The sequence below is a fragment of the Coenobita brevimanus genome, chromosome 71, assembly GCF_032717465.1.
Source record: "Coenobita brevimanus isolate Jiangsu-jjx chromosome 71, ASM3271746v2, whole genome shotgun sequence".
NCBI classification, from domain to species: Eukaryota; Metazoa; Arthropoda; class Malacostraca; order Decapoda; family Coenobitidae; genus Coenobita; species Coenobita brevimanus.
Window position 1 is genome coordinate 55,901,603 of NC_137024.1, and position 27,238 is coordinate 55,928,840.

Here is a 27,238-nt window from a genome sequence, read left to right on the forward strand (position 1 = left end):
AGAAATGGCAGGAAGGGAGAAAGAGAGGAGAGGGAAAACTTGGAGGAAAGATGGGGATAAAAGGAGAGAAACATGGAAAAAGGAAAGGAAGGAAAGAGAGAGCTAACGTAGGAAGAAGGAAGGAAATGTGAGTAAAGGGAGAGAGGGAAAATGGAGGTAGGGGGTGTGAAGAAGAGGGGGGAAGGAGATATAGAAAAGGGATATGATAAAGGGGGAAAGGGGGTAGGCGAGATGATGGATGGGAGAGAAAGAAGATGGGTAAAGGAGAGAAGGAAGAAAGGAGTAGAAGATAGATGAGGAGGAGGAGAAGGTGGAAGAGGAGATGAGAGAAACAGAGAATGACTCAAGAGGGGAAATGAGAGGAAGAGACAAAACGAGGCTCAGTCTATGTTGCGAGAGAAGCTGACTGAATAGAACCCAAATATATGGTCGACACAGGGAGAAAGAGAAGGGCGGTAGGTTGGAGGAGGAGTGAGGATGGAAGAGGCATAGGAGAGGTGGTGGGAGGGAGGGAGCAGGGAGGGGGTAAGAGTAAGGAGGAATGAGTCAGGAAGAAGGATGGAGTGAGAGGGAGGAAGTAGGAGTGAGAGGAAGGGAATGAGTAGGAAGAGGAAGGGGTGAGAGAAAGGAGGGAAGGGGAGTAGGGAACATGGAAAGCGGAGATGGGTAGGGAGATGGAAGGGGAAGATGGAAGGGAGAAGGGTAGGTGAGGTGAAAGAAGAGAGGGAAGTGAGGGGATGGAGAGGTAACAGGAATGGGAGAGGGGTGAGAGGGAGGAAAAGGATTATAGGTCATGAGGAAGCAGGGAGGGAAGAGTAGGGAGAAGAGTGAGAGAAAGAGAGATGGGGGGGATGTAAAAGAGAGGCATAAGCATGCAAGCAAGGAGGGAGGGGGATGAGGAAAGAGGGAGGGGTGAGAGGGAAAAGAGAGGGATGATCAGACAGAAGGGGGAGGCTGGGGGAGAGCAGGGAGGAAGAGAAGAGAGGAACAGGAAAAAGGGAGGGGTAAACAGGGAGGAAGAGGAGTGAAAGGCATGGAGGAAGGACAGATAAGCAGAGAGAGAGAGAGAGAGGGAGGGAGGGAGAGATACGGCAGGCAGGAAGGGTCAGGGATGTTAAGGAGCAAAGGAAATGTGTGCAGAAGGAAAGACTGGTAAAGGAGGGAAAAAATGAAGGCCAGAGAATTTCCAGCGCAACCCAGCTTAAAAAAAAAAAAAAGAAAAAAAAATTACTAAAACTCTCACATGAAACATCCCTTGAAAATTCTTGACCATATGGTAAGAAAACTATAAATGAAAGGTAAACTCAAAAAGATCCAAGAGAGAATTCGATATTTTTTCTCATTCCTTCTTGCCTGTCAATTTGGGTTTATATGGTACGAAACTCCGCGCAAAGATGGATAAATATAGTTCAGACCGAAGTTAAGTTAGTGTATTATAGTCGGATTCAACATGGAAATTCATTGAAAATTTTACGAGGCACGTTAAAGTCAAAATAAATTACAAAAGTCAGAGTTAAACCAAAAAATAAAATATAATAAAATAAATAAAATAGGAGGCAATGTCAAACCAAAACAAGCCTGTACATAATAATCAGAACTAGCATTAAAAATCAAAGAAAAAATGGCATATAATCGGTGCCAATAATCAAAAATCGTAACAGAAATTTATGAAGACAGTGATGAAAAGCAATATTCAACCAAAGCAACATCAGAAATCGTATAGTGAAGACCAGTAACGAAATTCAGCCAGAAATCAACAGGCAACGTCTGAGAGAGTTCATCTGCAGCAAAGGGAATGGAGAGAGGATGAATGGGGAAGATAAGGTGAGAGGTATGCGAGGAAGACAGGGGAATGATGGCGAGGAGGAGGCCAGGAGGAAGGGAAGGAAGAAAGAGGGAAGAGGAAAAGAGGGATGACAGGAGAAAGAGGAATAGAAGGAAGTCAGGATGATGATGGAGCGAATTACGAGACGAATATGGAGGGAAGAAAACCAGGAGGATAAGCAAGAAAAAGAAAGCTGAGGCGGAGGAGGAACAGAAGGAAGACAGGGGGGAAAAAGGAGAAAGGAAGACGTGGGTTGGATGGAAGACGGCCGGGGGGAGGAAGAGGAAGAGAAGAAAGGCTGAGGCGGAAGAACGTGCCTGATTTCGTATTCATACAAGATGCTAGCGAATTTTATCTCAAAAAATTTCTCTGACGTCGTTTTTTATTACGAAGCCATCACGAGCCGACACCGCTGCCTGGGTATACAAGGGTCCCTCAATTCCCCTCCCTATCCACCAAAAGGAGGATGGTGGACTGCCCTAAATCAGTAACTTCAGCCCGCAGTCCACTGGGTTTACGTTCAGATGAGCCTGGGGTTACAAGTACTATTTTGTGTGTGTGTGTGTGTGTGTGTGTGTGTGTGTGTGTGTGTGTGTGTGTGTGTGTGTGTGTGTGTGTGTGTATTCTTCTTTTATATATTCATTCTAGCTTGCGAAGTGTTTGAGTGACTACGAGAGTAAAAAAAAAATCACTCATATACGGTAAACAGTTTAGCTGATGAGAAACGAGAGAGAGAGAGAGAGAGAGAGAAACCCAAGGGATCACGGGAATTTCTAAATACCGTTCCTGACTCTATTTGCTTCATCAATATTCAGGAACAAGGAACAACATTCGAAGGGCAACGCAACCCTGAAGTAAGAGAGGAAGTAAAGGGGATGGGCCCGCCAGTGACTCTACTATACTCCTTTCACTCCAACTTGGCCTAAAATTGCCTCCTCCCCATCTTGAATGCTGTGTAGTAATAACAGACTAACACTGGTATATGTTGCTAGTCACGAAGAAGTGCTCTAAGCTGGAGGGAGGAAGTTATGGCGATGGACTCTGAAAGACTTTGCTTTACTCTTTTCACTTTAACTTGGCCTAAAATTGCCTTCTCCAATAGTAGTAGTAGTAGTAGTAGTAGTAGTAGTAGAAGTAGTAGTAGTAATAGTAGTAGTAGTAGTAGTAGTAGTAGAAGTAGTAGTAGTAATAGTAGTAGTAGTAGTAGTAGTAGTAGTAGTAGTTGTTGTTGTTGTTGTTGTTGTTGTTGTTGTTGTTGTTGTTGTTGTTGTTGCCCCACGTTCATCTGAAATGTTAACCGAGTGGACTTCAGGCTTAAGTTCACCTCCTGATGTCCACCATCTTACTTTTGGAAGGATAGAGCACTAGTACTGTAGAGGGACGCTTATATATGCAGGCAACTGACTCGACTAAACAAATCAGTGCCACCACATGAAGGCACCCCTCTCCAGCGCCTGAATACCGAGGAGTAACAATAGCCTAGCGCTAAACTCTGCGGGAAGATTTTACTTACTCTTTTCACCTTAAATTGGCCTAAAATTGTCGTCCATCCGTCTTGAATGCTGAGGTGTAGCAACGAACTAACATTAGACTATGATGCTGGTAGCGAAGTAGTGCTATGGAAGTGATATAGAGCCGTAGCATAATATATTCTCCGTGACTGACCTATGTGAAAAATGTTGCCAAAAGATGAAAACTAGGGCCAAGTTAAGATGAAAGAACTACATAGCAATTACCAAAATATTAGTTAGAATGGATCAACTAAACACAACATTCTGAGAGGCTGCCGAAGAAAGACGCCTTCACGTGGTGGTACACAAATCACCGGTCAGTTCCGCTGCCCAGCAATGCAAACGTCCCTCAGTTCTCTTCCTATCCCCTACAACGAGGCTGGGGAGGTGAATGAGGGACGTCTGTATAACCGGGCAGCTCCACCGCCCTGTCTTATCGATACCACTACATCAAGGCGTCCCTCTCCAGTCCCAGTTTGCTTAAGGAGGGGAAGCACACACACACACACACACACACACACACACACACACACACACACACACACACACACACACACAGGAAAAAAAAAAGGTAAGGCGAGATGCAGAGGATGGGAGAAGAGGGAGACATTAAAGGGAACATGAAATGAGCAAATATTGGACGGACCAATGTTCATCAGACACTCGTTAATAATGTGTGTGTGTGTGTGTGTGTGTGTGTGTGTGTGTGTGTGTGTGTGTGTGTGTGTGTGTGTGTGTGTGTGTGTGTGTGTGTGTGTGTGTGTGTGTGTGTGTGTGTGTGTGTGTGTGTGTGATGAGGTGCCGTGTGCAGGGGACGCTGGCTTCCATATCCACATACTTCCTTGAACTTCAGCTGTGTATAAGAGTGTTTTTCTTTATATTTTCATCTCTATCCACAATAATGTCGAATACTTCACAGCCAATCTCAGTGAATATAGTGATGATGATGATGATGATGATGATGATGCTGTTGTTGTTATTGCTCGAGGCTCATTTAAAACGTAAACCCGGTGGACTACAGGCTGTGACTACCTTTCTGCATCCCATCATCCTTTCGGGGCATAGGAAGTAGTTGAGGGACGTTTGTATAACCAGGCCGTTGAGCTGCCCTGTTGCCTCTGTGCCACCACATGAAGGTGTCCCTCTCCAACTCCCAGCATAGCGTAGAAGATCGTAACACCGAAGCGTGACGCAGGTAAGGTTACTACGTAGGCTGGTGTTACGTTACAGGCTGGAGTGTGACGCAGTGTGTTTCGTGACGCTGCGTAAAACTAGCCGGAAAGGGGTATGGATATTTGACGGTTAGAGTGAATATTATACAGTATACCTTTTTGCTAGTTTTGAGAGAGAGAGAGAGAGAGAGAGAGAGAGAGAGAGAGAGAGAGAGAGAGAGAGAGAGAGTGAGAGAGAGAGAGAGATTAAGAGCATACATACATATATGCATACAGACAGCAACAGACAGAGAGAAGAGAGTAGGGGTATACATACAGACAGAGGAACACCCAGAGACAGACAGAGACAGAAAGAGAGAAAGAGAGTAGGGGAGAGGGGGTTGTTGTGAGTCAAATCAATAAACATCACAGGTCAACGCTTGCAAACGGTAAAACACGGAACACCAAAGAGAGAATGTTTATGGCGGTCGTGTCAGCCAGCAGAGCACGGCAGAACTACAAAGACCTAAAAACAGAACACCATCAATAGCATTACACCTAGAAATTACCACACAGATTACCATGTTAAAGTTACCACACCTTACATCTAATTACCACACAGTAACACCAGAACACCAACACCAGAATCACATAGCCCTGAAAATTACCACATAACCAGGTTGCCAAGGTAGCTACATTACCGCAAATTAATATCAGATCATCACTATTATGTTACCACGTCGTTTAGCTGCTATGTGGTCAATTTACAGCCTAGCCAAGTTACCACATGGTCAGTTATCACATACTCAGACTACTAAAAAAAATCACCAGAAACACATACCCACATTAACCCAAGACATCATTACCACACACTACCACAAAACATCATCACTAGAACCACACTACATTGAAAAAAAAAAATCACCAACACACACACACACACACACACACACACACACACACACACACACACACACACACACACACACACACTATCACTAACACCCTGCTCCCACATTATTCCCAAACTCTTCCAGACAGAGTGAGGAAGCATTTTATCAACGAGGCTGTGATAGCATTCTGATGTGGACACCCGTGGCAGACCAAGACCACGCAACACCACAAGAATGAAGGCAGGTCATTCTCATCCTGGTGGGGACAATGAACTGACTTCCAGCGAGGCAAAAAAAAAAAAAAAAAAACTTGACATAAAAGTTATATTAAAAACGGTGTTTTGAAAGTCTCCCAGGTCAACCTCATTTCCGTGGAAGAAGGGGGAATGCAATCATATCCAAGGCAGGTAATTTCATCATAAATAAATATAGGTACTTTAAATATAAGATTACAGTGTCTTACTAACACTTTAAGGCGGATTTATACATCAAAAAAACAGATCAATTGTCTATATCGGTAAATGAAAAAGATACTTAAAATCGCTAAGTGTAAATGAATATACAGTAGTGCTTTATTAATATCCACATACGGAAATAAACATCTAGACACAGAAAAAAAAACGGCATAAATGATGAGAAATACATAGAAACGGAGAGAGAGAGAGAGAGAGAGAGAGTCCTATTAATACCCACATGCGGAAAAGCATATCAAGACACAAATCCCTTAAGTGTGAAGACGACATTTATAAATCTTAACCTGGATTAATGCGAAATGCTTTCCATTACGTGAAGGAGGAATCTCGTACCGTAAGAAGTAGGCAAGGAGAGAGAGAGAGAGAGAGAGAGAGAGAGAGAGAGAGAGAGAGAGAGAGAGAGAGAGAGAGAGAATCCATTAACAAAAACCAATAAGAGAACTGAACACACCTGGGCAAAGGGGCTCAACCTAACAATTTTTAAACACATATCTTCGTTTAATCCTGTTTCTGAATCATTATTATTTTATTCTAGCTATCTTCAGACGATTTTATATAATTCTGGTGAAACTTCTGCTTCTGAATTATTTAAAAACCTTATCCATATTTGAAAGATTAGGGGGTGTGCTGGGAGCGGGGATGTGAAATGGCGACATGGAGGCGATTTGTTTGTGGCCATCGCTCACGGGATTAAGGAGTCTAGCAACAGATAGACAGATAGATCCATTAAAGTCCTTCACTATTAACGGTCTCCACAAGGCTGAATAAAAACGTCAGACTGTAGCAAGAATACAAGGGAAAAGATCTTCATAGGACTGGAGAAACGAATTGGTCTGACTATACTCCTTTCACTTTAACTTGGCCCAGATGTTCCTCCCTTAACAGCTTATTTCCCGTAGCTCAGAAAAAGACAGTGCTGCGGCTCTACATCCCTACCATGGCACTTCTTCGTGACTAGCATCATATCCTGGTGTTAATCTACTGTTACAACTCAGTATTCAAGATGGAGAGACGGCAATTTTGGGCCAAGTAAGAGTAAAAGGTGTAGAGAAATAATAATATAAAATACGATGATTAGCTTGATATTAAGAGGAAGAATTACATATTTAAGTCTTTCATCCGATTAAGTATTTTTTTTGGTTTATTTTTGCTATTTTTTTGATGGTACTGATTCACCACGAGAGAGAGAGAGAGAGAGAGAGAGAGAGAGAGAGAGAGAGAGAGAGAGAGAGAGAGAGAGAGAGACAGACAGACAGACAGACAGACAGACAGACGGACACACACACACACACACACACACACACACACACACACACACACACACAGAAAGAAAAAAACTAAAAACCAGACTTACCTCGCCTACACATAGAGCCAAAAAACGCTCATCTCACTCAGTATGGGAGTTATTGTGTCAACGTCAACACAGGACAAACACCAACAACAACAACAACAACAAAACAACAAACACAAACACACACAAACAGAGCCAGTACACCCAAAAGGAAGAAAAACAAGATGAAAAAACAAAGGGAAGGGTGAGAGGCAGACTGGAAAATGTTAGCAAAAAATACACCTCTTCATTACGGTGACTTTTTTCTTTATTTTCGTAACTAAGACGGTTTTTTGCAACTTAGGGGAAAATTGGGAGAGTGAAGGGGTTAATGGAGTGTTTTTTTTTTTTTACTCCCTCAAAATCAGGCATCCCTTCATGGTAGAATGTCGTCACTACTACTACTACTACTACTACTACTACTACTACTACTGCTGCTGCTGCTGCTGCTGCTGCTGTTGCTTCTACAACAACAAATATTATTATTACTACTACTACTACTACTACTACTACAGCCAATAATAATAATAATAATAACAAAAACAATGTCTGGTACTGATATCACAAAAAAGGCACATTTTATTATTTTATAACACCCCTAACAGTGCTAAGAATAACTAGTGTGTGAATAAAAATAACTCAAAGCATAGTCGTAGCTCTAAATAATAAATCATTTAAATAAAGGATAAATGTAACAGAGCAAACGTGAGAGATAAAATGAAAGAGGAGTGACGTGAATCAATGATGACTTTAACCTTGGTCATTTCAGCTTAGGGCAAAATACATGGGTTTTCCTATCACCTGCCACACACACATCCACTCTCTCTCTCTCTCTCTCTCTCTCTCTCTCTCAATCCATCCTTTTACTCACTCCCCTCCGACTGTTTTCTTTCACTCCTCGTAACTCTGCTTAATAAGAGGGTTAGATAACACAAAGGGTCCATAAATTTGATCTCCATAGCTAAGCACACACACACACACACACACACACACACACACACACACACACACACACACACACACACACACACACACAATCACACATACTCACATGCTGACAACCAGATAACAAGCACGATTAATCAAAGCACACACACACACACACACACACACACACACACACACACACACACACACACACACACACACATATGCTGACAACCAGATAACAAGTACGATTAATCAAAGCACACACACACACACACACACACACACACACACACACACACACACACACACACACACACACACACGAGTTATCTGACCTTAAAGCTTAATGGGGGCTGGTACTGTACTGCAATAGAAGACAGGCAATCTCAGGCAATCAGTGTGTGTGTGTGTGTGTGTGTGTGTGTGTGTGTGTGTGTGTGTGTGTGTGTGTGTGTGTGTGTGTGTGTGTGTGATACAAAACACCGCATATCAGCCTTTTAATCCTTACGTGATGGTGTCCGTACTTTATTATTAAATGGAGATTGGTAATTTGAGAGAGAGAGAGAGAGAATTTCAAAGACGCAGAGGGGGACAGTGAATTTATGTAGTGGGCGAGGACTGCACCAGGTAATCAAAGGTGAGTGGCAGGAGCTCCTAACTGGCTAACCCGCACCACAATTGAATAAACTGATTGAGGGTGTATGTTTGGGGAGGGTGGAGAGGTGTGGGATAGGTGTAGGGAGGGTGTGGGTGTCGGTGTGGATGTGGGTCGGTGTGGATGTGGATGTGTGTGTGTGTGTGTGTGTGTGTGTGTGTGTGTGTGTGTAGGGTAGTCTGTATACTGTGCCTAGAATCTTGTGCTGCAGGGACGGGTCATTTTGCTGACATGAAGAGTACAGATAATAAGATAAACACAGATAACTCTCACTAACTTTCCCCACAACATGAAAAATGGGGTTTATAACATACGAACCATCCTGTTTATCTATATCTACTTATATCTATACTCATACGCACGCATATACGACCCTGGACATACTGTATATTGCTAGCTTCTTCCCCCACGTCAGGTAATCCATCCACACACCTGCACAGGCTTACCTATTCCCCCATACCGGAACTTGATGGTTTTGTGTTGTTTGTACGAATGTGTTTACAATGTCAGGGCCTGCCAAGTATAGATTGTTCGTGTGTGTGTGTGTGTGTGTGTGTGTGTGTGTGTGTGTGTGTGTGTGTGTGTGTGTGTGTGTGTGTGTGTGTGTGTGTGTGTGTGTGTGTGTGTGTGTGTGTGTGTGTGTGTGTGTGTGTGTGTGTGTGTGTGTGTGTGTGTGTGTGTGTGTGTGTGTGTGTAAGGTGTGAGCGATTCAACGACATGCTATTTTTAATGTTCCTTGCTTTGATAGAGTGTGACATATGTGGTGTGAGTGGGAATTAATGGATGTAATAGAGAGAGAGAGAGAGAGAGAGAGAGAGAGAGAGAGAGAGAGAGAGAGATGGATGTTGGAGGGCATGAGAAAGCGAGACTTGGAAGTTAGTGATGTGAGAAAACCAGAGTGCCAAGGAGAATGAGAGAGAGGGAAGAGAGTGAGGGAAGGACAGGGGTCATGGTGAGAGTTTGTGAGAGAGGGGAGGGCGTGTGAGAGACAGTGAGAGTCAAGGGTTAGAGACAGTGAGAGGCGAGGGTGAGAGGATAAGTGAGAGTGTGAGAAAGTGAGAGAGGGGTGGAGGACTGAGGGAATGTGAAGTGTGAAGAACAGGGTGAGGTGAAAGGGTATCGGGATGAGCCAGGAGGGTGTAGGGCGGAGGGTGCTGAAGTGGTGATGTGGAGGGGTATGGAGAGAGTGTGAAGGTATGTAACTGGTGAAAGAGTGAATGGGTATGAGTGAGCGGATGAATGACTGAATGAGTTTGCGTAAGGGGTGTGTTGAGGGAATGTGTGAGGGGAAGGTGTGAAATTGTGACAGGGTGGGACAGGGTGTGAAGGTAGGTAACTTTGGGTAAGGGGTAAAGAATGGAGGGTGTGTGAGATGTAAAAGTTTAAGATAAGGATGTGAATGCTGTGGACGAGTTTGTGAGAGGAGAGTGTGAGTTGATGAGACGTGACGTAATGGTGTGTAAGTGGTATGTCAGGGTGTGCGAGTGGTGGAAGTGGCGGGGGTATAAGATTGCGTGTGCTAGAGTGTGCGAGGGTGTGTAAGGGGTGGAGGTTTGTGTTCGTGTAAGGTGTGTGACTGATGAAAAACGGCGTGAGTGGTATGCAAGGCGTGTAAGAAGGGGAAATGCGTGTGAGGGTGTGTAAGGAGTGCCATAAGAGTGTGCGAAGGTGTATGAGTGGTGTGTAAAGGGCAAAGGGTGTGTGCCTGGGCCGGGAGAGGGTACCGTGCAGTATATATGAGGTGAGGGGCGTGAAATTAAGTCATCGAGATGCAAGATATCGGTTATGAGCTGAGCCGCTATCGCCTGTGGGGTGAGATGTGGGGTGTATGAGATGCTTGGCTTGTGGGCTGCAAGGTGAGGTTTGTGAGGTGTATGAGGTCCGTGAGATATATGAGGTTTGTCAGATGCTTTGTATGAGAAGGGGCTTATAACGCGTTAGGCGCGTCCACACGTGCTCTCGAACATATGTTGGCAACACGGCAGGCAACATGTTCGAAAACGTGTTTGCAGCAATATTTGGACAGATGTATGCAAACATGTTTCAGTGCAGCTTCGAACACTGGCAGCAGAGGTAATGGGATAAGTGTGTCCATACCAGGCAGCTGAGACTTCATCATGATGTTGCCAACATGATATGAATGCTGCTCTTCCCTACATGTTTGCAGAGTGTTTGCTACTATGTTGCTTACATGTTGCCAGTACTTGTTCGAACACACGTGTGGACGCGCACTAAGGTGTCAGGAGAGATTTGTGAGATGCTTGAGTGAGGTGGGGCGTGTCAGGTATTAGGTATGAGGTGAGGTTTGTTAGGCTCCCCATGTGTAAGGTATGAAGTGAATGAGCTGTGAGGTGTGAAGTTTGTGAGGCTTTAGTTGTGAGGTATGAAGTAACTCACGAAAATGAGGTACAGTACAGTATAAATGAGCAAGTGCGAGAGGGAGTGTGAGTGAGATGAGATGTGATATAAAAATGATAGGTGTGAAAGCAAGTGAGAGAAAGGTGAGTAAAAATAATGGGTGAATTAAAGGAAATGTGATAATAAAACTTTGAAATTAAGAAAAGAGAAGAATGATAAACAGGCATAGAGATGGGAAGTCAAAGTGGAGATGTTATGTCAAGTAAAAAATGTGAGGCTGAAATGAAAAGGGAACGAGTTAGAACGAAAGTGGTGTGTGTGTGTGTGTGTGTGTGTGTGTGTGTGTGTGTGTGTGTGTGCGCGCGCGCGGGGGGGTATGAGAGGCGGGATGCTGGGCGAAACAAGAATGAAGTGTGCTGATGAGGTGAATTACGCCGGATTTATGGAGTGTCAGCAGCAAATTGAGACGCAAAATGTGGAAGAGAGGTGAGGAATGAGAGCTGTGAGGCGAAGGAAGCAAGGAATGAGGTGTCAGGTGAGGGAATAGAGGTAAGATTGCGGGTGAGTGCTGTAGGAATGTGAAAAGTGGGACCGGGGAGGTGAAATGGAACTGTAAGGGAGGTAGGGAGGAGAAGTGAGGAATGAGAGGTGTGAGGATAGGGGGAGAGGTAAGGAATGCAAGCTGCGAGTGGTGCGTGGGGAGATAAGGAATGAAAGGTGTGACGTGAGGAAGGTGAGGTGAGAGGTGAGGCATGAGATGTGAGATGAGTGAGGCAATGATGAGGTGAGGAGTAAGTTTGTTGGTCCCAAAATGAGGTGACTAGAGTGTGAGAGGTGAATTAACATGTCGATATTTATTGAGATGACTGACATGAAGACTGTGGTAAGTGAGACAAGAAAATGTGGCTGTGAGGTGAGGCAAGGGAAGTGAAGCGGTGAGACGATAATTTATGAAGCGGAAATGTGGTGACTGAGGTGAAGTAGGGGTGAGGGTTGAGAGCTGAGGTTTACGGTGAGGCAGGGAGTGAGAGTAAGACTGTAATATGATTTTTATAATGCAAGGTATGGGGCTAGAGTAAGGGGTTTTAGGTGAGGCAGAGGGTGAGAAAAAGATGTGAGATGTGAATGTTATGAGGTGCCTACATAAAATCATACAACGTGACATAACCACTCCATCCAAAACCAAGTGAAACATGCTATAAGGAGAAACTCGAAAAAAAACTCACACGGAACCAAAAAAATATATATATACTGTATACCTTATCCCATCTACATTCCACACCAAAATCTATGTAATCAAGAAAACAGTCTTGTATAAAGATTTCAGATCGTTCAATGGACTGCTTTTTTTTTTTTTTTTTTTAAGAGAATCATGACGTAAATTGGCGAACTGGAGATCCATAATCCATCTTTCACACATGACTCTCTTCGTACACTTTCAAGCTTCTAGTGCACTCTCTGTTTGCACTTTCACCTCTTTACTGACACTTTCCTGGAAGTCTCTATTTACTATCTTCTTATGCCACTTTCCGGGAACTCTCTGTATAAATTTACACTACATTCTCACAACACTTTCATCTTCTTACACCTTCTTACACCATTTTCTGGGGATCTCCGCATGTACTCTCTCTCTTACACCAATCTCTGTACACACTTTCATGTTCTTAACGTCACTTTCCAGGGACTCTCTGCACACATTTTCACCTCTTTACACTTTTCGGGGACTCTCTCAGCCACTTTATTTATTTATTTATTTATTCATTTATTTTTGGGGGGGACTCTGTATACCTTTCCATTTTCTCATAGACCCTTTTCAGGAATTTTCTGTTTACAATTTCACCTTCTTACACCACTTTCATCTTTCGGCAGACACTTTCACCTCCTTCAAGGCGTTTTCCTAGGTGTGCTGGAATGTCGGGAGTATCGGGAAGACTAGGCCGGGGTGTCATGAGCCCTTTAAGACGAGAGAAGAGGTTTAGGGTACGAAGGGGCGTCAGGGGAGAGGCTTTGTGGTGCGAGGCGATGGGGCGATGGTGTGGTGCGAGAAAGTAGGTGAGATGAAGTAACTGTGAAGTAAGGTGAGGCAAGGTTAGGATTTTGTGATGAGAGAAGAGAACTGTGAAGATTTAGGCTATGGGTGAGGTGAGGTGGGGTGAAATGAGGTTAGGTTTTTCATATGAGAGATAAGGACTGTGAAAAAGGTTAAGGTTGTATGCTGAGACAAGTACTGTGATGTGAGGGCTGTGAGGTGAGACGTAGGGACTAAGAGATGAGATGTATGAGGTGAGGAATCAGGAGAGTGAAGTGAGGGTTGTGAAATGAGAGGTGAGGGCTGAGAGGTGAGAAATGTCTGCTGTAAGGTGAAGGACAAGTGATATGAGGGATGGGAGATGAAAAATTAGAACTGAAGTGAAGACTGAGAGGTGAGAAGTGAGGGCTGTGAGGTGAAAGTCAGAGACTGAAGGGTGAAAGGTGTGAGATAGAGGTGACGGCACTGAAGTGATGGTTGTGAAATGAGAAGCTCTGTGCTGTAAGATGAGGGGTTAGAGCTGGTGGTGAGGGCTGTAACTTTGGATGTAAAGTTTAAAGTGATCAAGAGACAAGGTGTAAGGAGAAGCTGATCGAGGAGTAAAGAGTAAGGCTGCGTAGGAGGTGACAGAGATGTGATGTGATGGAAAAGTGAGATGACAGAAGTATAAGGGTTTTGACAAATATGAAAGATGCGAGATAAATGAGGTGATATTATGGAAGTGGAATATATCCTAAGGGATGAGACAAAGAGATGGTGCAGGTGTGAGATGATTGAAATATAGGTGATTCGTGAGATGAGACATACGAGATGATGGTGTGAGATGACTATGGTGTAATGGATTTGAGAGAGATGGTGTGAGATGACTATGGTGTAATGGATTTGAGAGAGATGTTGGATACGAGATAATGACAGGAATAAGATTACAGGTGATAGAGGTGCAAGGTGATATGAACTAGGTGCATGGGACAATCGGCATTAAGATTATAGAAACCAGGTGCAAGGAACAATCAGATGATAAGATGATGGAAATGTAAGGTGAGACAGGTAAAAGGTGATAAAAGTGTGAGCTGATAAAAGAAAGGTATGTGAGCATCGTGCTGTGAAGTGATATTGCCATTCTTGCCGTGGCGTCTGGCTCAACCGAACTTGATTCCAATGGACTACAGAAATCCGACCACTTCATCCGGGCGATCCCAGAGGTCTTTTATTCGGGTTACGTTGTGGTGTTGTTTGTGTTGTGAGAGTGAGATGCATGAGCTAAGTGTTTCCTGGTGTGAGAGGAGATAAATGAGGTGAGTATGAGATTTGTGGTGTATGTGTGAGAGGAAAGTGGTACGTGTTCCCTGGTGTGAGACTGAGATAAATGAGGCAAGTGTTTCGTGGTGTGGAAAGGAGATGGATGAGGTGAGTAAGTGTTCTGTGTTATGAGAGTGAGATGCTAGAGATAAGTAAGTGTACTGTGTTATGAGTGAGATGCATGGAGTGAGTGTGCCTTGGTGAGAGAATCGGTATTACGGTCAGGGCAGAATGGATTGCTTGTGAGTTGCATTTTATGTAGCTGCCAACACAGACACTTGCTTTTATTTCTCCAAGCAAAACAATGAAACAAAACGAACCCCCCCCACACACACACACACAATGGCCGGACTCTGCTGAAGGTCAAGATGAAATAATGTTGGGAAATTATTAATATGTAAAGAGTCAAAGTTAGGATGGGCTTCACTCAGCCTGTTTGTGGTGAAGGTTACTGTCCCCAATCCCTTTCAGCTCAACAGATGGCCAAAGTGCAGTCAGACTGGAGGGTTGAATTAATTAGTAAATGAGATTCCTTCCTTCGTCATAAATAAGGTAGTTTATTAATGTAATAGATCCAAGATAGAGTTAAAAACATACCGATTGCTACTCAGGGTTATGGGCAAGGCTGGAAATTATATACCTGATCAGCGACTCACGTGTTGATGGGCCAAGATGATGGCTCTGCAGTGCAGGAATGCCGTGGACTCGAACAAGGTTGAAGAGCATACGGTATAGATATAGTACTCAGAGGTATAGCTAAGGTGCAAAATATGACAGGAGGAGCGACTCACGTACTGATTAACCAAACTGCAGTGTAGGTATTGCTGTGGAAGAGTGCTGTGCCGTGTGGCTGCTGGGTAAGGTGTAACAGTGACAGTATTAACGACCTCACGTGTTAGTGGGCTAAGATGCGAACTCTGAAGTATGGGACTGTTGTGGACCTGAGCTGTGCCGTCTATTTACTGACCTTATAACTATGGGTGTGGAAATGACAGGACCAGCGACTCACGTGTTGGTGGGCTAAGTTGCGGACTCTGCAGTGTAGGAATGCTGTGGATCCAAGCTGTGCCGTCTGATTGCTGACCGTGACGTTCTCGAAGCCGAATGCAGCCACGGCCCGGCCCAGTAGAGAGCCCTTCCCTGGGTCCCACATCCGCTGAGGTTTGTCCCTCCTGTCTTGACCGCAGAAAGGAAAACGACAGTCAGCACAAGCAAGGTAAAAGGCCAATGATTATATGAATGCAAGGCTGGTGAATGATGAAATATGTATAGAGATATTTTTTAGGCAATTATAAAAGGCTGACTGTCCCTCCCGTCCTCGTCACTGGAAGGAAAACAACAGTCAGCACAAGGAAGGGACAGCGACGATGATTAGATGAATGGAATACCTATTGAATCTTGAAATATATGTACAGAAAATTTTCAGACATTAGAGAAACACATAAACAAGGAAAAGAGACAAATGTTGCATGGTAATGGATGATGAAACATACATAGAAATAATTTTAGGGCAAGGATGAGACACATAAACAAGGGGATGGGACAGGATGGGACAAAGCTGAGATGAACGAAAAATAATATGAATGATGAAATGTAGCCTATATGAAGACAATTTTTGGCAATGGTTACGAGCTAAAATTAACCTGCCCACCATTAAAGATCTTGGCTTAGCTAAATTAAATTGCTTAGCAGTTGCAAAAAAAAAAAAAAAGTAGAAGAAATAATCACCCATATCACAGTGAAGTAATGAAGATCTCCTCACCCCTTCAATACGAGTACTCTCCCCTAAAGTAAATAAAAATCATCCATTATTATCCAGCTAAAAAAACAAATCAATAGAGAAAGAATGATACAGAAAAGTTGCCACAGCTCTGAAGAAGCTATGGACAAGAGAAAATCACAGTCTACCCGATAAATAATGGAAAGAAAACGGTGAAGGGGGAAAAAAGGTCAATGAGAGAGTACTTGTTGAATGATGGAAGAAAATGATGATTGCTTTCCACGAACCATGTAGATTTTGTGGGGAAGTGATGGAGTGTATTCTGGTGATAGAGAGAGAGAGAGAGAGAGAGAGAGAGAGAGAGAGAGAGACACACACACACACACACACACACACACACACACACACACAGGCCTACAAACACCGAGAGAAAGACCAACAGACAGACAGAGAATGAGCCTATGAAGAAAAAACCAAGAGTCTACCTGTTGAGTGAGGGAAAAAAAATAAAGATGAAGATTCCTTGGCTGAGGTGAGAGATCTGACTGTAAGAAAATGTATAAATGTTTTCCTGATCAGAGAACGAAAAAAAAAAAAAAAAATCTAGTATTATTCCTACAGCGCCTTAAATATCACTCAAGTAGTAGTAGTAGTAATAGTAGTAGTAGTAGTAGTAGTAATAGTAGTAGTAGTAGTAGTAGTAGTAGTAGTAGTAGTAGTAGTAGTAGTTGTTGTTGTTGTTGTTGTTGTTGTAGCCCCAGGTTCATCTCAAACGTGAACCCGGTGAACTGCAGGCTGAAGTTGCTCTAAATCCAACATCCTCCTTTCCGGGCACTGGGAGCTGAGGGACGTTTGCTTAGCCTGGCAGAGGAGCCGCCCGGTTATATCAGTGCCACCACGTGAAGTTGATCTCCTCCAGTACAAAGGGAATGGGCACTATACACGTCCAGGAAAAAATGTAAATACGGTAAAAAAAAAAATCTATTTCAAGGTAAGGTTTTATGTGTGTGTGTGTGTGTGTGTGTGTGTGTGTGTGTGTGTGTGTGTGTGTGTGTGAGAGAGAGAGAGAGAGAGATCCAGCCGAAGCTAACTTTAAAATATCAGAGTCGTAGAACACAAAGAAAAACGAGAGATACTCCCACCGGATAGAAAGTTACAATAAATACAAAGAGAAGACACGGGGAGCAACACAATAAATAACCCAGCAAAAGAAAAAAGAAAAATATAGATGAGAGAGAAATGGAGGTGGAGGAGGAGAGAAAAGTGGAGGAGGTGGAGGTGAAGGACGAGAGAGACGTAGAGGTGGAGGAGGAGTAATGGTGGGGCTGTACATAAACCCATGGGAAAAGTTACAAGTATATATCACGAGGAAAAAACTAAAACAAACCGCGGAGCACAAGTTATGACGCCCGAGAGAGAGAGAGAGAGAGAGAGAGAGAGAGAGAGAGAGAGAGAGAGAGAGAGCGAGAGAGAGGGAGAGGGAGAGAGAGAGCACAGGTCGTAGAGTAGAAACTTTCCCCACTATTTTTCACGAAGGATTTTTATTTTTGTTTAAGTTGGTTGGGGGGGAGGGGGGCACAGTGCGTTTTCCTCTTTAATCTCTTCAGTCCGACAACGGCATTTTTAGAAGAAAGAGCATCTATTAGAGAGGCCCGGTCAGTCTGTCAGGCCTAAGAATTTTCACGTGAAAGACGCTTCACTCTTAAGTTCTATATATTTCTTCACTTCAGCCAAGCCCCATATGATCCCGCATCAATCTACGTGCTTCTTAACTTATTATTTTATTAGTTCTACCACACGATACTACTCAGAACACAATAGTCGTTATGGGAATACTGAATATCAAGGTCAACCCTATAATTCGACCTGTCTCCCCTCGCCTGATTATAGACGTCTGGATGGAGTAATAAAATATGGAAGGCGTCCTCGCGCGACAAATATGGCCAAATTACCTTGTGAGTTATGTCAGAGCTGTTTTGCTGGCTTGGAATTACACCCGCTTTGGCCATGAGGAAAGTTGTTGTAAATGTCAGCTCAACCCAGCAGGCAGTCACGATTGATAGTTCTGTCACGGTCTCCTTAATGCTTTGTTTGTGTGTGTGTGTGTGTGTGTGTGTGTGTGTGTGTGTGTGTGTGTGTGTGTGTGTGTGTGTGTGTGTGTGTGTGTGTGTGTGTGTGTGTGTGTGTGTGTGTGTGTGTGTGTGTGTGTGTGTGTGTGTGTGTGTGTGTGTGTGTGTGTGTTATCGCTATTTCCAAACGATTTCATCCAACTACGAAAGTATTTACAGTACTGAATAGGCAAATGAAAGCTATTTGTACACAGTGCAGTACAAAAAAAAAAAATCCTTCCTAACATACTGTACACAGCTTCCGTCTGGTGATATATATTAGAAATTTTTGCTAATGATATATGTTAGGAATGGAACAAATAAGACATCCGCGTGGCAAAGGGATTTCATTTTTTGGGGGAGTTATGGCAGTGCTGTGTTTTGCTGTCATAAACACGGAATTACAGCTGTGTTTGGTCAAAGGAAAAGTTGCAGCAAATGGCATCTTTTCGGCAAGTAATCATGGGTAATATTGCTGTCACGAATCCCTTGTCTGTTTTTGGAATTTGACGGAAAATTTCACCTGTTTCACCTATTGTCCTGCGTTTTACCTCAAGTTCAATGTCTCACTGATTTAATGTCTCGCTGTGATTCAGTGTCTCGCGGATTCAATGGCTCGCTGTGGTTCTGTGTCTCGCTGAGGTTGTCTCGCTGTGATGCAGTGTCTGGTTGTGAGTCAATGTCTCGCTGTGATTCAGTGTCTTCCTGTGATTCAATGTCTCACTTATTCAATGTCTCACTGTAGTTCAATGACTCAATGTCTCACTGTAATTCAAGGTCTCACTGATTCAATGTCTGGCTGTGATTCAATATCTCTCTTCAATGTCTTGCTGTGATTCACTGTTTCAAGCCTGACTCTGTGACACTGTAATTATCTCTTTTTATTGCCACAAGTAGAAATGATTGAGGCTTAATAATTCCGCATTATTATATTTGTTGTGCTGAATTTTTACCTCAAGTTCAATGTCTACCTTATTCACTGTCTCACTTTTAGGGTTCATTGACTCGAACTCTGTGTAGCTATTATTTTCTGTGACCGCAGACAGAGGAATTATTGGGAAGCAGTAAATCTCTCTTTAATATCGCTTGCCAACACGCACATAGCGGGTAAACATGTTACTGCTGAGACGCCTGTTATTCCCTGTCGATAAAAGGCGGTAGATTAAGCACAAGCTGTTTAACTTTCTCATGGTCAGGACAGCTTTAGTTTTCCACAATTTTATTCAGCTGAGCATGTGCCACTGGAGCCTAGATATTAATACTGATACAAGTAGCATTAACCTTCTCACGGTGGGAAAAAAAAAGTCAAATCCAAAAACTCAAACGATTATAGTTAGCTGAAAGTGAGTTATGGATGCTTATTAACACAAATTTTTTTTTTTTTTTTTTTTTTTTTTTTTGCAAATGGGAAAAAATCAATCCAGCTAAAAGTTTTCTTTCTCCAAGATACTCTGAAAAAAATAAGAGTCAAAATCAAGATCGGTTCTTTTCGATATGGCTGGATACACTGCGTTTAATAGGCTATGGGTCATGCGCAGAGGGAAATGATAACTGGAGGTCATTGGCAGAGGGAAATGATAACTGGAGATCACAGGCAGAGAGGAACGATAATGCTGGAATACTTGCAAGCGATTTAAGAAAAAAAAAAAATCATCATCATCATCTCTCTATATCTTAGTTGCATCACACTGCTCAAATTAACACCGCCTGATACATCGAACAGATTATTTTCATCATGTGAGGCAGTCCCACTCCTGTTCTCATCACAGTTTCAAACAAAATAATGCACGAAATTAGGTGTGATCATTAGCCTAGAGTAGCAGGCAACATAACAACATAATTCTAGCATGAACTGGAGAGATATATCGCTGCATTTTTCGTCAATAAATCACCGGCTCCATTACGCTGTCTAATGAATGTCTCCCGGTCACTGACACCTAATATTATACCAGGTTTGATACCATGGATTTCACGAGGTGGAATATACATTTTTTCTCCCAATCTCCAGACGACTTATATTCAGCTTGTGGGAGTCTTTCTGAACTGGAGGAGTTCGATTTACCCTCCTAAAAAAAATATATATATGAAAAAGATCCCTAACCTTTTTCAGCTAAATTGGTGGCCATCTAGTGTGGTTTGAATGGAGATATTAATTGCCCAGAAATCAAGGAGATTCAATCCTACCTCATATCTAATGCTCTTCGAATTTCACGCAACCACGACTTAGTTTTCAAGTTGTAACTGTGGTCCATGTCTGTCAGATGAACGCAAACCAATTATACCTTTCCCATCCACTGTATATAGAGACGCTTGGAGAGTGAAACAGGTGTACCCAAAATTTACAGGTGGTACGAGAATAAAATAGTATAACCATTAAAAATAAAGTATACAGTATATTATGTATGGTGCCCCTTTTGTGAGTTATTATTACCCTTCCCATCTTGCAAACTGAGAGAAATATGCTGAGTGACATAGCTACAGGGAAGGTATAATTTTTACATATGTTACTGTCCGTTTCATGCGGCAAAAAGAAACATTTATTAAGCGAAATAACTACAGACAGGATATAATATTTACCCATGTTACTACCACTTCCACCTGCCAAATACACGGTAATATACTGAGTGAAATATCTACAGAAAGAATTATTTTACCTATGTTATTACCACTTTCGTTTGGCAAACAGGGGGAAATTTATTGAGTCAAATGCCAACAGAAAGGATATCCTGTGTAACTTTTTCAGCCCTTTCATGGACTGCTCCTACCCCTCCCATTCAATAAACACAGGGAAATTTGTGGAGTGAAATTGCTATACAGTACTCGAAGATAAATATTGCTGCTAAAACACGACAGTACCATATTGCAGAGAGGGTGTAATGTTTACCTTGAGTACTGTGTGTATTACCTGTTATTACCTTTCACATGGGGGAAAAAATAATAATTCATCCAGTCCTTTTTGTCCCTTCAGAAGCGTAGGGACCCGGGGCTAGGTTGCTCTTGACCAGCCTCACTATCCCCTGAGTAGCATTATGTTAGCTTCAAGTCCCAACAACCACTATATGCCCCATCCAGTTGGAGCACCATAACCCACTTAACCACCAGGCATCCATTGCGCTACATGATAACCACCCAAAACAGCCAGTGGGATCCTCGATTACAGAAAGACATTAAGCTTGTTACTCAGTGATGCCACATGAAGGTTGTACTACATCGTGTGAATGGAGGGTTAGCGAGTCTACCTACCTCAGAGAAAGAAGTAGAGACATAAATAAAATGGTGAATGTAATATCCAAAGGTGAATTGTTCTTCTAAAATACAAGAACATAAGCACAACAATAATACCTGTACACTAGTTCAAGGTACGGAAGGCCATTACAGGTAACTTCAGGTGCTTAGTAATCAATAGTAGAAGGTAGGATGTTATGAGTGCACGCCCGTGAGGGTTAAGACCGTTTGCCTTTATATAGTGCTCATGGAGAGAGAGAGAGAGAGAGAGAGAGAGAGAGAGAGAGAGAGAGAGAGAGAGAGAGAGAGAGAGAGAGAGAGAGAGAGAGAGAGAGAGAGAGAGAGAGAGAGAGAGACAGACAGACAGACAGACAGACAGACGGACAGGCAGAGGGGGGGAGCCTTAACCAGACACATACATACAAATGAGACAGGCATAAGCATACACGAAGCTCACACACACACACACACACACACACACACACAAACAGAGAGAGGAACCATCATCATGAAAAGTAAGACAGACGGCGGTTAGCTGTTGAGAATTTCGCTAATTCACATCTTCCTCCCCCCTCTTCGCTGTGTGTAGGCGGTATGCAAATGACGTAATAAAAGTTTTTTCTCCCAGTACTAACTACGTCTGCTCTAAAAACTCTGCACATACTTAATTAGGTTATTAAAATTTGTGACTTGTGGGTAAGTTAATTTGTTTTTCATTTTCTTCTTTTTTTCTTTTTATATTGTAAATTTGGGAGTGGGTGTAAAGGTGTGTGTGTGTGATGTGTGAGTGTGTGTGTGTGTGTGTGTGTGTGTGTGTGTGTGTGTGTGTGTGTGTGTGTGTGTGTGTGTGTGTGTGTGTGTGTGTGTGTGTGTGTGTGTGTGTGTGTGTGTGTGTGTGTGTGGCTACCCATCACTGTGGACGGAGTTACTAATGGAAAAGGGAATCATCCTTTACACACAGCGGATATTATATTTACATACAGCGTGAGGGCTTGTTTAACTTTGGATAAATATGTGTGCATGAGTGGATACAATGTTTGCCATGACAACACACACACACACACACACACACATTACTAGGGCCTCTACCTCTCATTCCTCGCTATACAATGAAAAAATATATGTAAACAAATAATATTCATCAGTATATACATAACCTCCTTTTACCGGAAGACATCATTTTCAATTTAACACCTTCAGTCCTATGACATACTTTATTATTTTATTTTTCAAATCTCTCTACAATTTTTTTTTTTTTCCTTAGGGAAGCTTTTTTCGAACTGGAGAGGATAAATAGAGTCTTCATTAACCCCTTCCCGACAAGACATCTCCCCTACAGTAAGTTAAGTCCCCTGAAAGTAAAAACAATAAAACCACGCAATACGTTCTCTGCCTGAAGGAGTAAAGGAAAAGGTTGACTCTTCTTTTTATGCTTCCTGCTGTTCCTTTCAAGACTCGTGAGATACTGTGTGTCTGAGTCGTAAGGAAACCGAACGTGGCTTAAGGACATCCTGTAATCTGAGAAAGACGAGAGGGAGAAAAGTATATTGATGGTTAAAGAAGTGAGATGAGCAATAGAGAGGGACGGACAGTACCAAAGAATAAGGAGACGTGACAGGTGAGCTGAAGACTGAGGAAGAAAGAGGGACAGACTACAACAACAACAAAAAAAAGTGAAAAGTGACAGATGAGCTAAGCAAGAAAGACGCATAAAAAGAATTGAGGAAAAAGGAGAGGTGATGAACTGGCTGGGGAAGAAAGATAAGCTGGATCAAAGATAAAGAAGTGAGATGAACAAAGAAAAGGGGTTAAACATGATTAAAGATACGGAAGTGGCAAGTAAAATAAGCAAGACAGAAAGATAAACAGGGTCGATGATAAAGAAGTAATATATGGACTGAGGAAGAGAGAAGGAAATAGGATCAAAGATAAAGAAGTGGGAAATGAGACAAACAGGAAAGAATGATCAGCAAGTTCAAAGATAAGGAAGTGACAAATGACATGGGGAGGAAAGAAGGAAACAAAGGGGGATAAAGGAGACTTGCGTGACGAGAGAATGGATAATACATGTCGAATATCCAGCTCGGTCAGTCAACCCACGCTGAAGAACATGGTCCCTTGAGAATTTATAAAAGATGTTCTGGTCAGTTTCCCTACTATCAGATTTTCCCTTACCTTTGGACTCTACACCACCCCATTCTTAGGTGGGAAATGGGGTTTGGATGATGATGATGATGATGATGATGATGATGATGATGATAAGACAGGACGAAAATGAGTGCAGACAGCCTGATGATGATATGAAAATGATGATGATGATGATGATGATGATGATGACGAAACAAGACGAAAATGGGGGGCAGACAGCCTCACCATATTCTGTTCCATTAGGGGTACGTGAAATGATTACAATGATGATGACAGTGACGATGATTATGGTGACGATACCGATGACGACGATGGTGATGAAGATGACGAAGGAAGAGGACGAAAGCGGGTACAAACAGCCTCTTCATATCCTCTTTCAGGACGAGGTGAAAACAAAATCAAGAGGAAGACGACTCTGGAAATGAATGAACCGAGGACTGAGTAATGGAGGTGGGGAGTGCGTTTGGGGATGTGTAAGAAATGAGATGAGGACAGAGGGATGAGGGATGTGCGGGGTGATTCTGCGTAACACGTAGGATGAAGTATGTGGTAAGGTGATGTGTCGCTGTTTATATGGCTCTGGGATATATCGTAACACCCATTCCTTAGCGATTTATTCCGCGCATGACACGTCAATATCATGATTGTTACTGATCCAGCTTCATGACGATATAAAAAGTACATAAGTGACATGCAAAAGACTGTTAAGGTGTATTATGCAAAAGTAAATCGCATGGGAAAAAGTGCTACGAAGCTTCCTATGTTATTTATGAGTAGGGCACGATAAAAGACGAGGTACACACGAACGGAATTAAGTATAAACACAGGGAACAGGAATCAAACCCGCATTCCAGCCGGCTTAAGAGAATTACAAAGGCTAAAAATTCTTCTTGGCAATATATTTTTTAGATATTACAAGCTGGTAAAAAAAAAATTACAGCATATTTTTTACAAATGTCAGATATTTTGGCAGCCCATGATGATTTTCTCCACGTGAGATCGAGGGTCCTAGCTGAAAGCGTTGAGCTCTAAGGTGTAAGGGGTTGGTGTACTATCAGCTCCTTACAGCGAGGGGACAGCAGCTTGAGGGAGACAAAATTAAGGAGCAGGCGGCTGGGTAAAGATGGGGGGAAAGGGTACAACGTCACCTAGATATTTTTCGAGTTACGTTAGACGATTTTGTTAAGTACTGTGACCTAAGACGTAAGAACATGATGTATTTCCTGCTCCTGACAGCGAGGGGAGAACCGCCTGAGGGGAAATCATAGTTAGGGGAAGAGAGTAGGAAGATGGAGAGGGGAAGGGGTAGCACATATCACACTGAAATATGACTACACCTAATGTTCAGCTGAGTGTTGAGATGTGAGGTGTAAGATCTTGGTATATTCCTTGCTCCTGTTGGCGAGGGGAGAACTGCCTGAGGGGAGAACATAGTTAAGGGTGAGACAGCTGGGTGAAGGAGAGGGGTGAGGGGTGCTTGAGTGTGGCAATGAGGGGGTGAGAGGGTACAAGGGGAAGGAAAGGTTAGAGGTGAAAATAATAATGAGCGGAAAGGGGGAAGGAGGAGTGAGGTAGTGCAGTGTTCTCTCCTCTCCTCTCCTCTCGACAAAGAAGCTTCCCGTAATTCTGTCTGATTATTTTATTTAAGTGGCAGGTTATGTTTGTTTTATGTTCTCTCTGGGTTTTGTGTGTGTCTTCATTGTTGGTTTAGGAGCTGGGTGGGTTCTGGCCTTGTTTGTTATATACTTAGAACGGACACACACACACACACATACACATATAAACATACACATACTCTCTCTCTCTCTCTCTCTCTCTCTCTCTCTCTCTCACACACACACACACACACACACACACACACACACACACACACAAAAGACTAATAATTAACCCAAACAAAGGCAGGGAAGGGAGAGGAGGGGGGAGGGTTGCTGAAAAGGAACGCCTTCACACGATAGCACCAACATAACCAGGCAACTCCACTGCCCAGGTAATAGACTCCAAGCATCCCTCAACCTCCTCCCTCTCCACTGAAGGAGGAGAGTGGATTGTAAGAGAGAAACTTCAGCCTGCAGTCCACCGGGTTCAGATGACTCAAGGACCACAAGAATAAGGAGAGGCAAGGAGAGTGAACGCACCTGAGGGTATGGTAGCAGGTACAAGGCTGGCCAGGGTCGCTATCACACCCACCGCACTCTGCCACAATCTGAGGGGGAGAGAGAAGGGATGGTTAGGTGCATGTTGGTAGTAGTGGTGAGTTACAGGTAGATACAGATAGACAGACAGATAGATATATAGGTAGGTAGGCAGATGGACAGACAGACGACAAAGGAAATCAGGTTCACTACAATTGAGAGAGAGAGAGAGAGAGAGAGAGAGCGTCACGTTAATTACACCGGCATATTAGTAGGTGGAACAGAGGTAATGGCGTTATAATGACAGAAGCAAAGGTAATAAGTAATGGAGCCCAGGTGGAATAATCCTAATGACAGGTGTAATTAGTAGGACCTAAATACTTCCTTCCCTCAGTCACACAGCACGAATTACCTGTATTGGAAGGGTTGTTTTGGCATTTATTTTCTTTTTAATTTCTGTATTCCTGTCTTGGTAAATAAATTCTGGGATTGAACAGAATATATTTTAAAAGGTGTACTAAGGTTGGGGAAGTTTTTATAGATGATTGGTGTATATTTATTTTGTTATTGTTATTATCATTGTTATTGTTATTATTATTATTATTATTATTATTATTATTATTATTATTATTATTATTATTATTTTCATTATTATTATTATTAATGTTATCATTATTATTACTGCTTCTACTACTACTACTACTACTACTACTACTACTATTACTTCACTCACGTACATTCAACACACACACACACACACAAACACACACACACACACACACACACACACACACACACATTGTATATCACGGCCAAGTTTAAATGCTGACAGTCAAGCCCCCCAATCGCTTCACCAAGCGCTTGTGGGAGGCTATAGTTCCTTCACATTAACCTGGCGGAAATTTTCGACCTTCATGCATCCTATTCCCAGTAGTTCAGTTTAATGGCCCTGCATCCCTTCCACAGCACTTCTTCATGACTAGCACCATTTTATATTAGTTTCTTGCTGTACTTTAAAAATCAGTAAGGGTAGATGAACATTTTTACGCCTAGAGTGAACAGTGTATTATAACTGCGATTCGTCTCCTTATATATATCACTTAATTTTCATATGCTCTTTTCCACATAGGCATCTGACTTTCCTAACTGCTCAGGCTTTTTCCTAAATGCTCAGGCCTCTGTGATTCAAAGTTTTTCTCATACTTTTTCTTCCTCCTTATCCTCCCCATTCCTCTCATTCCTATTTCTTCTGATCCGTAAATTCGGGAACTGATTTCGCCTGATATTTCGCCTATTTCATATTCTTCCTCCTTCTTTTCCTTCTCATTCCCCTCAGTCCCACTCCTTCTCGTCTGTAAAATCGGGGACAAATATTCGCCCACTATTTCGCCTATTCTGCTTCTCACTTTCCCCGGCTGGCTGGGAGAGGCTTGGTATGTTTCCCGACC

General features: G+C 42.7%; 1 protein-coding gene across 3 annotated transcripts in view; it reads right to left on the reverse strand.

Moving 5' to 3' along the window:
• LOC145406659 (opioid-binding protein/cell adhesion molecule homolog) overlaps positions 1–27,238 on the reverse strand; it is a 201,637-nt gene that overhangs the window by 25,468 nt on the left and 148,931 nt on the right. For all 3 annotated transcript variants that reach the window (XM_080277744.1, XM_080277745.1, XM_080277743.1), the window contains exons 2-3: positions 25,794–25,861; positions 15,464–15,630 (exon numbers count right to left, since the gene is read on the reverse strand). In XM_080277744.1, coding sequence (XP_080133870.1) covers positions 15,464–15,630; positions 25,794–25,861 — 235 coding nt within the window. The remainder of the gene's footprint in view (positions 1–15,463; positions 15,631–25,793; positions 25,862–27,238) is intronic.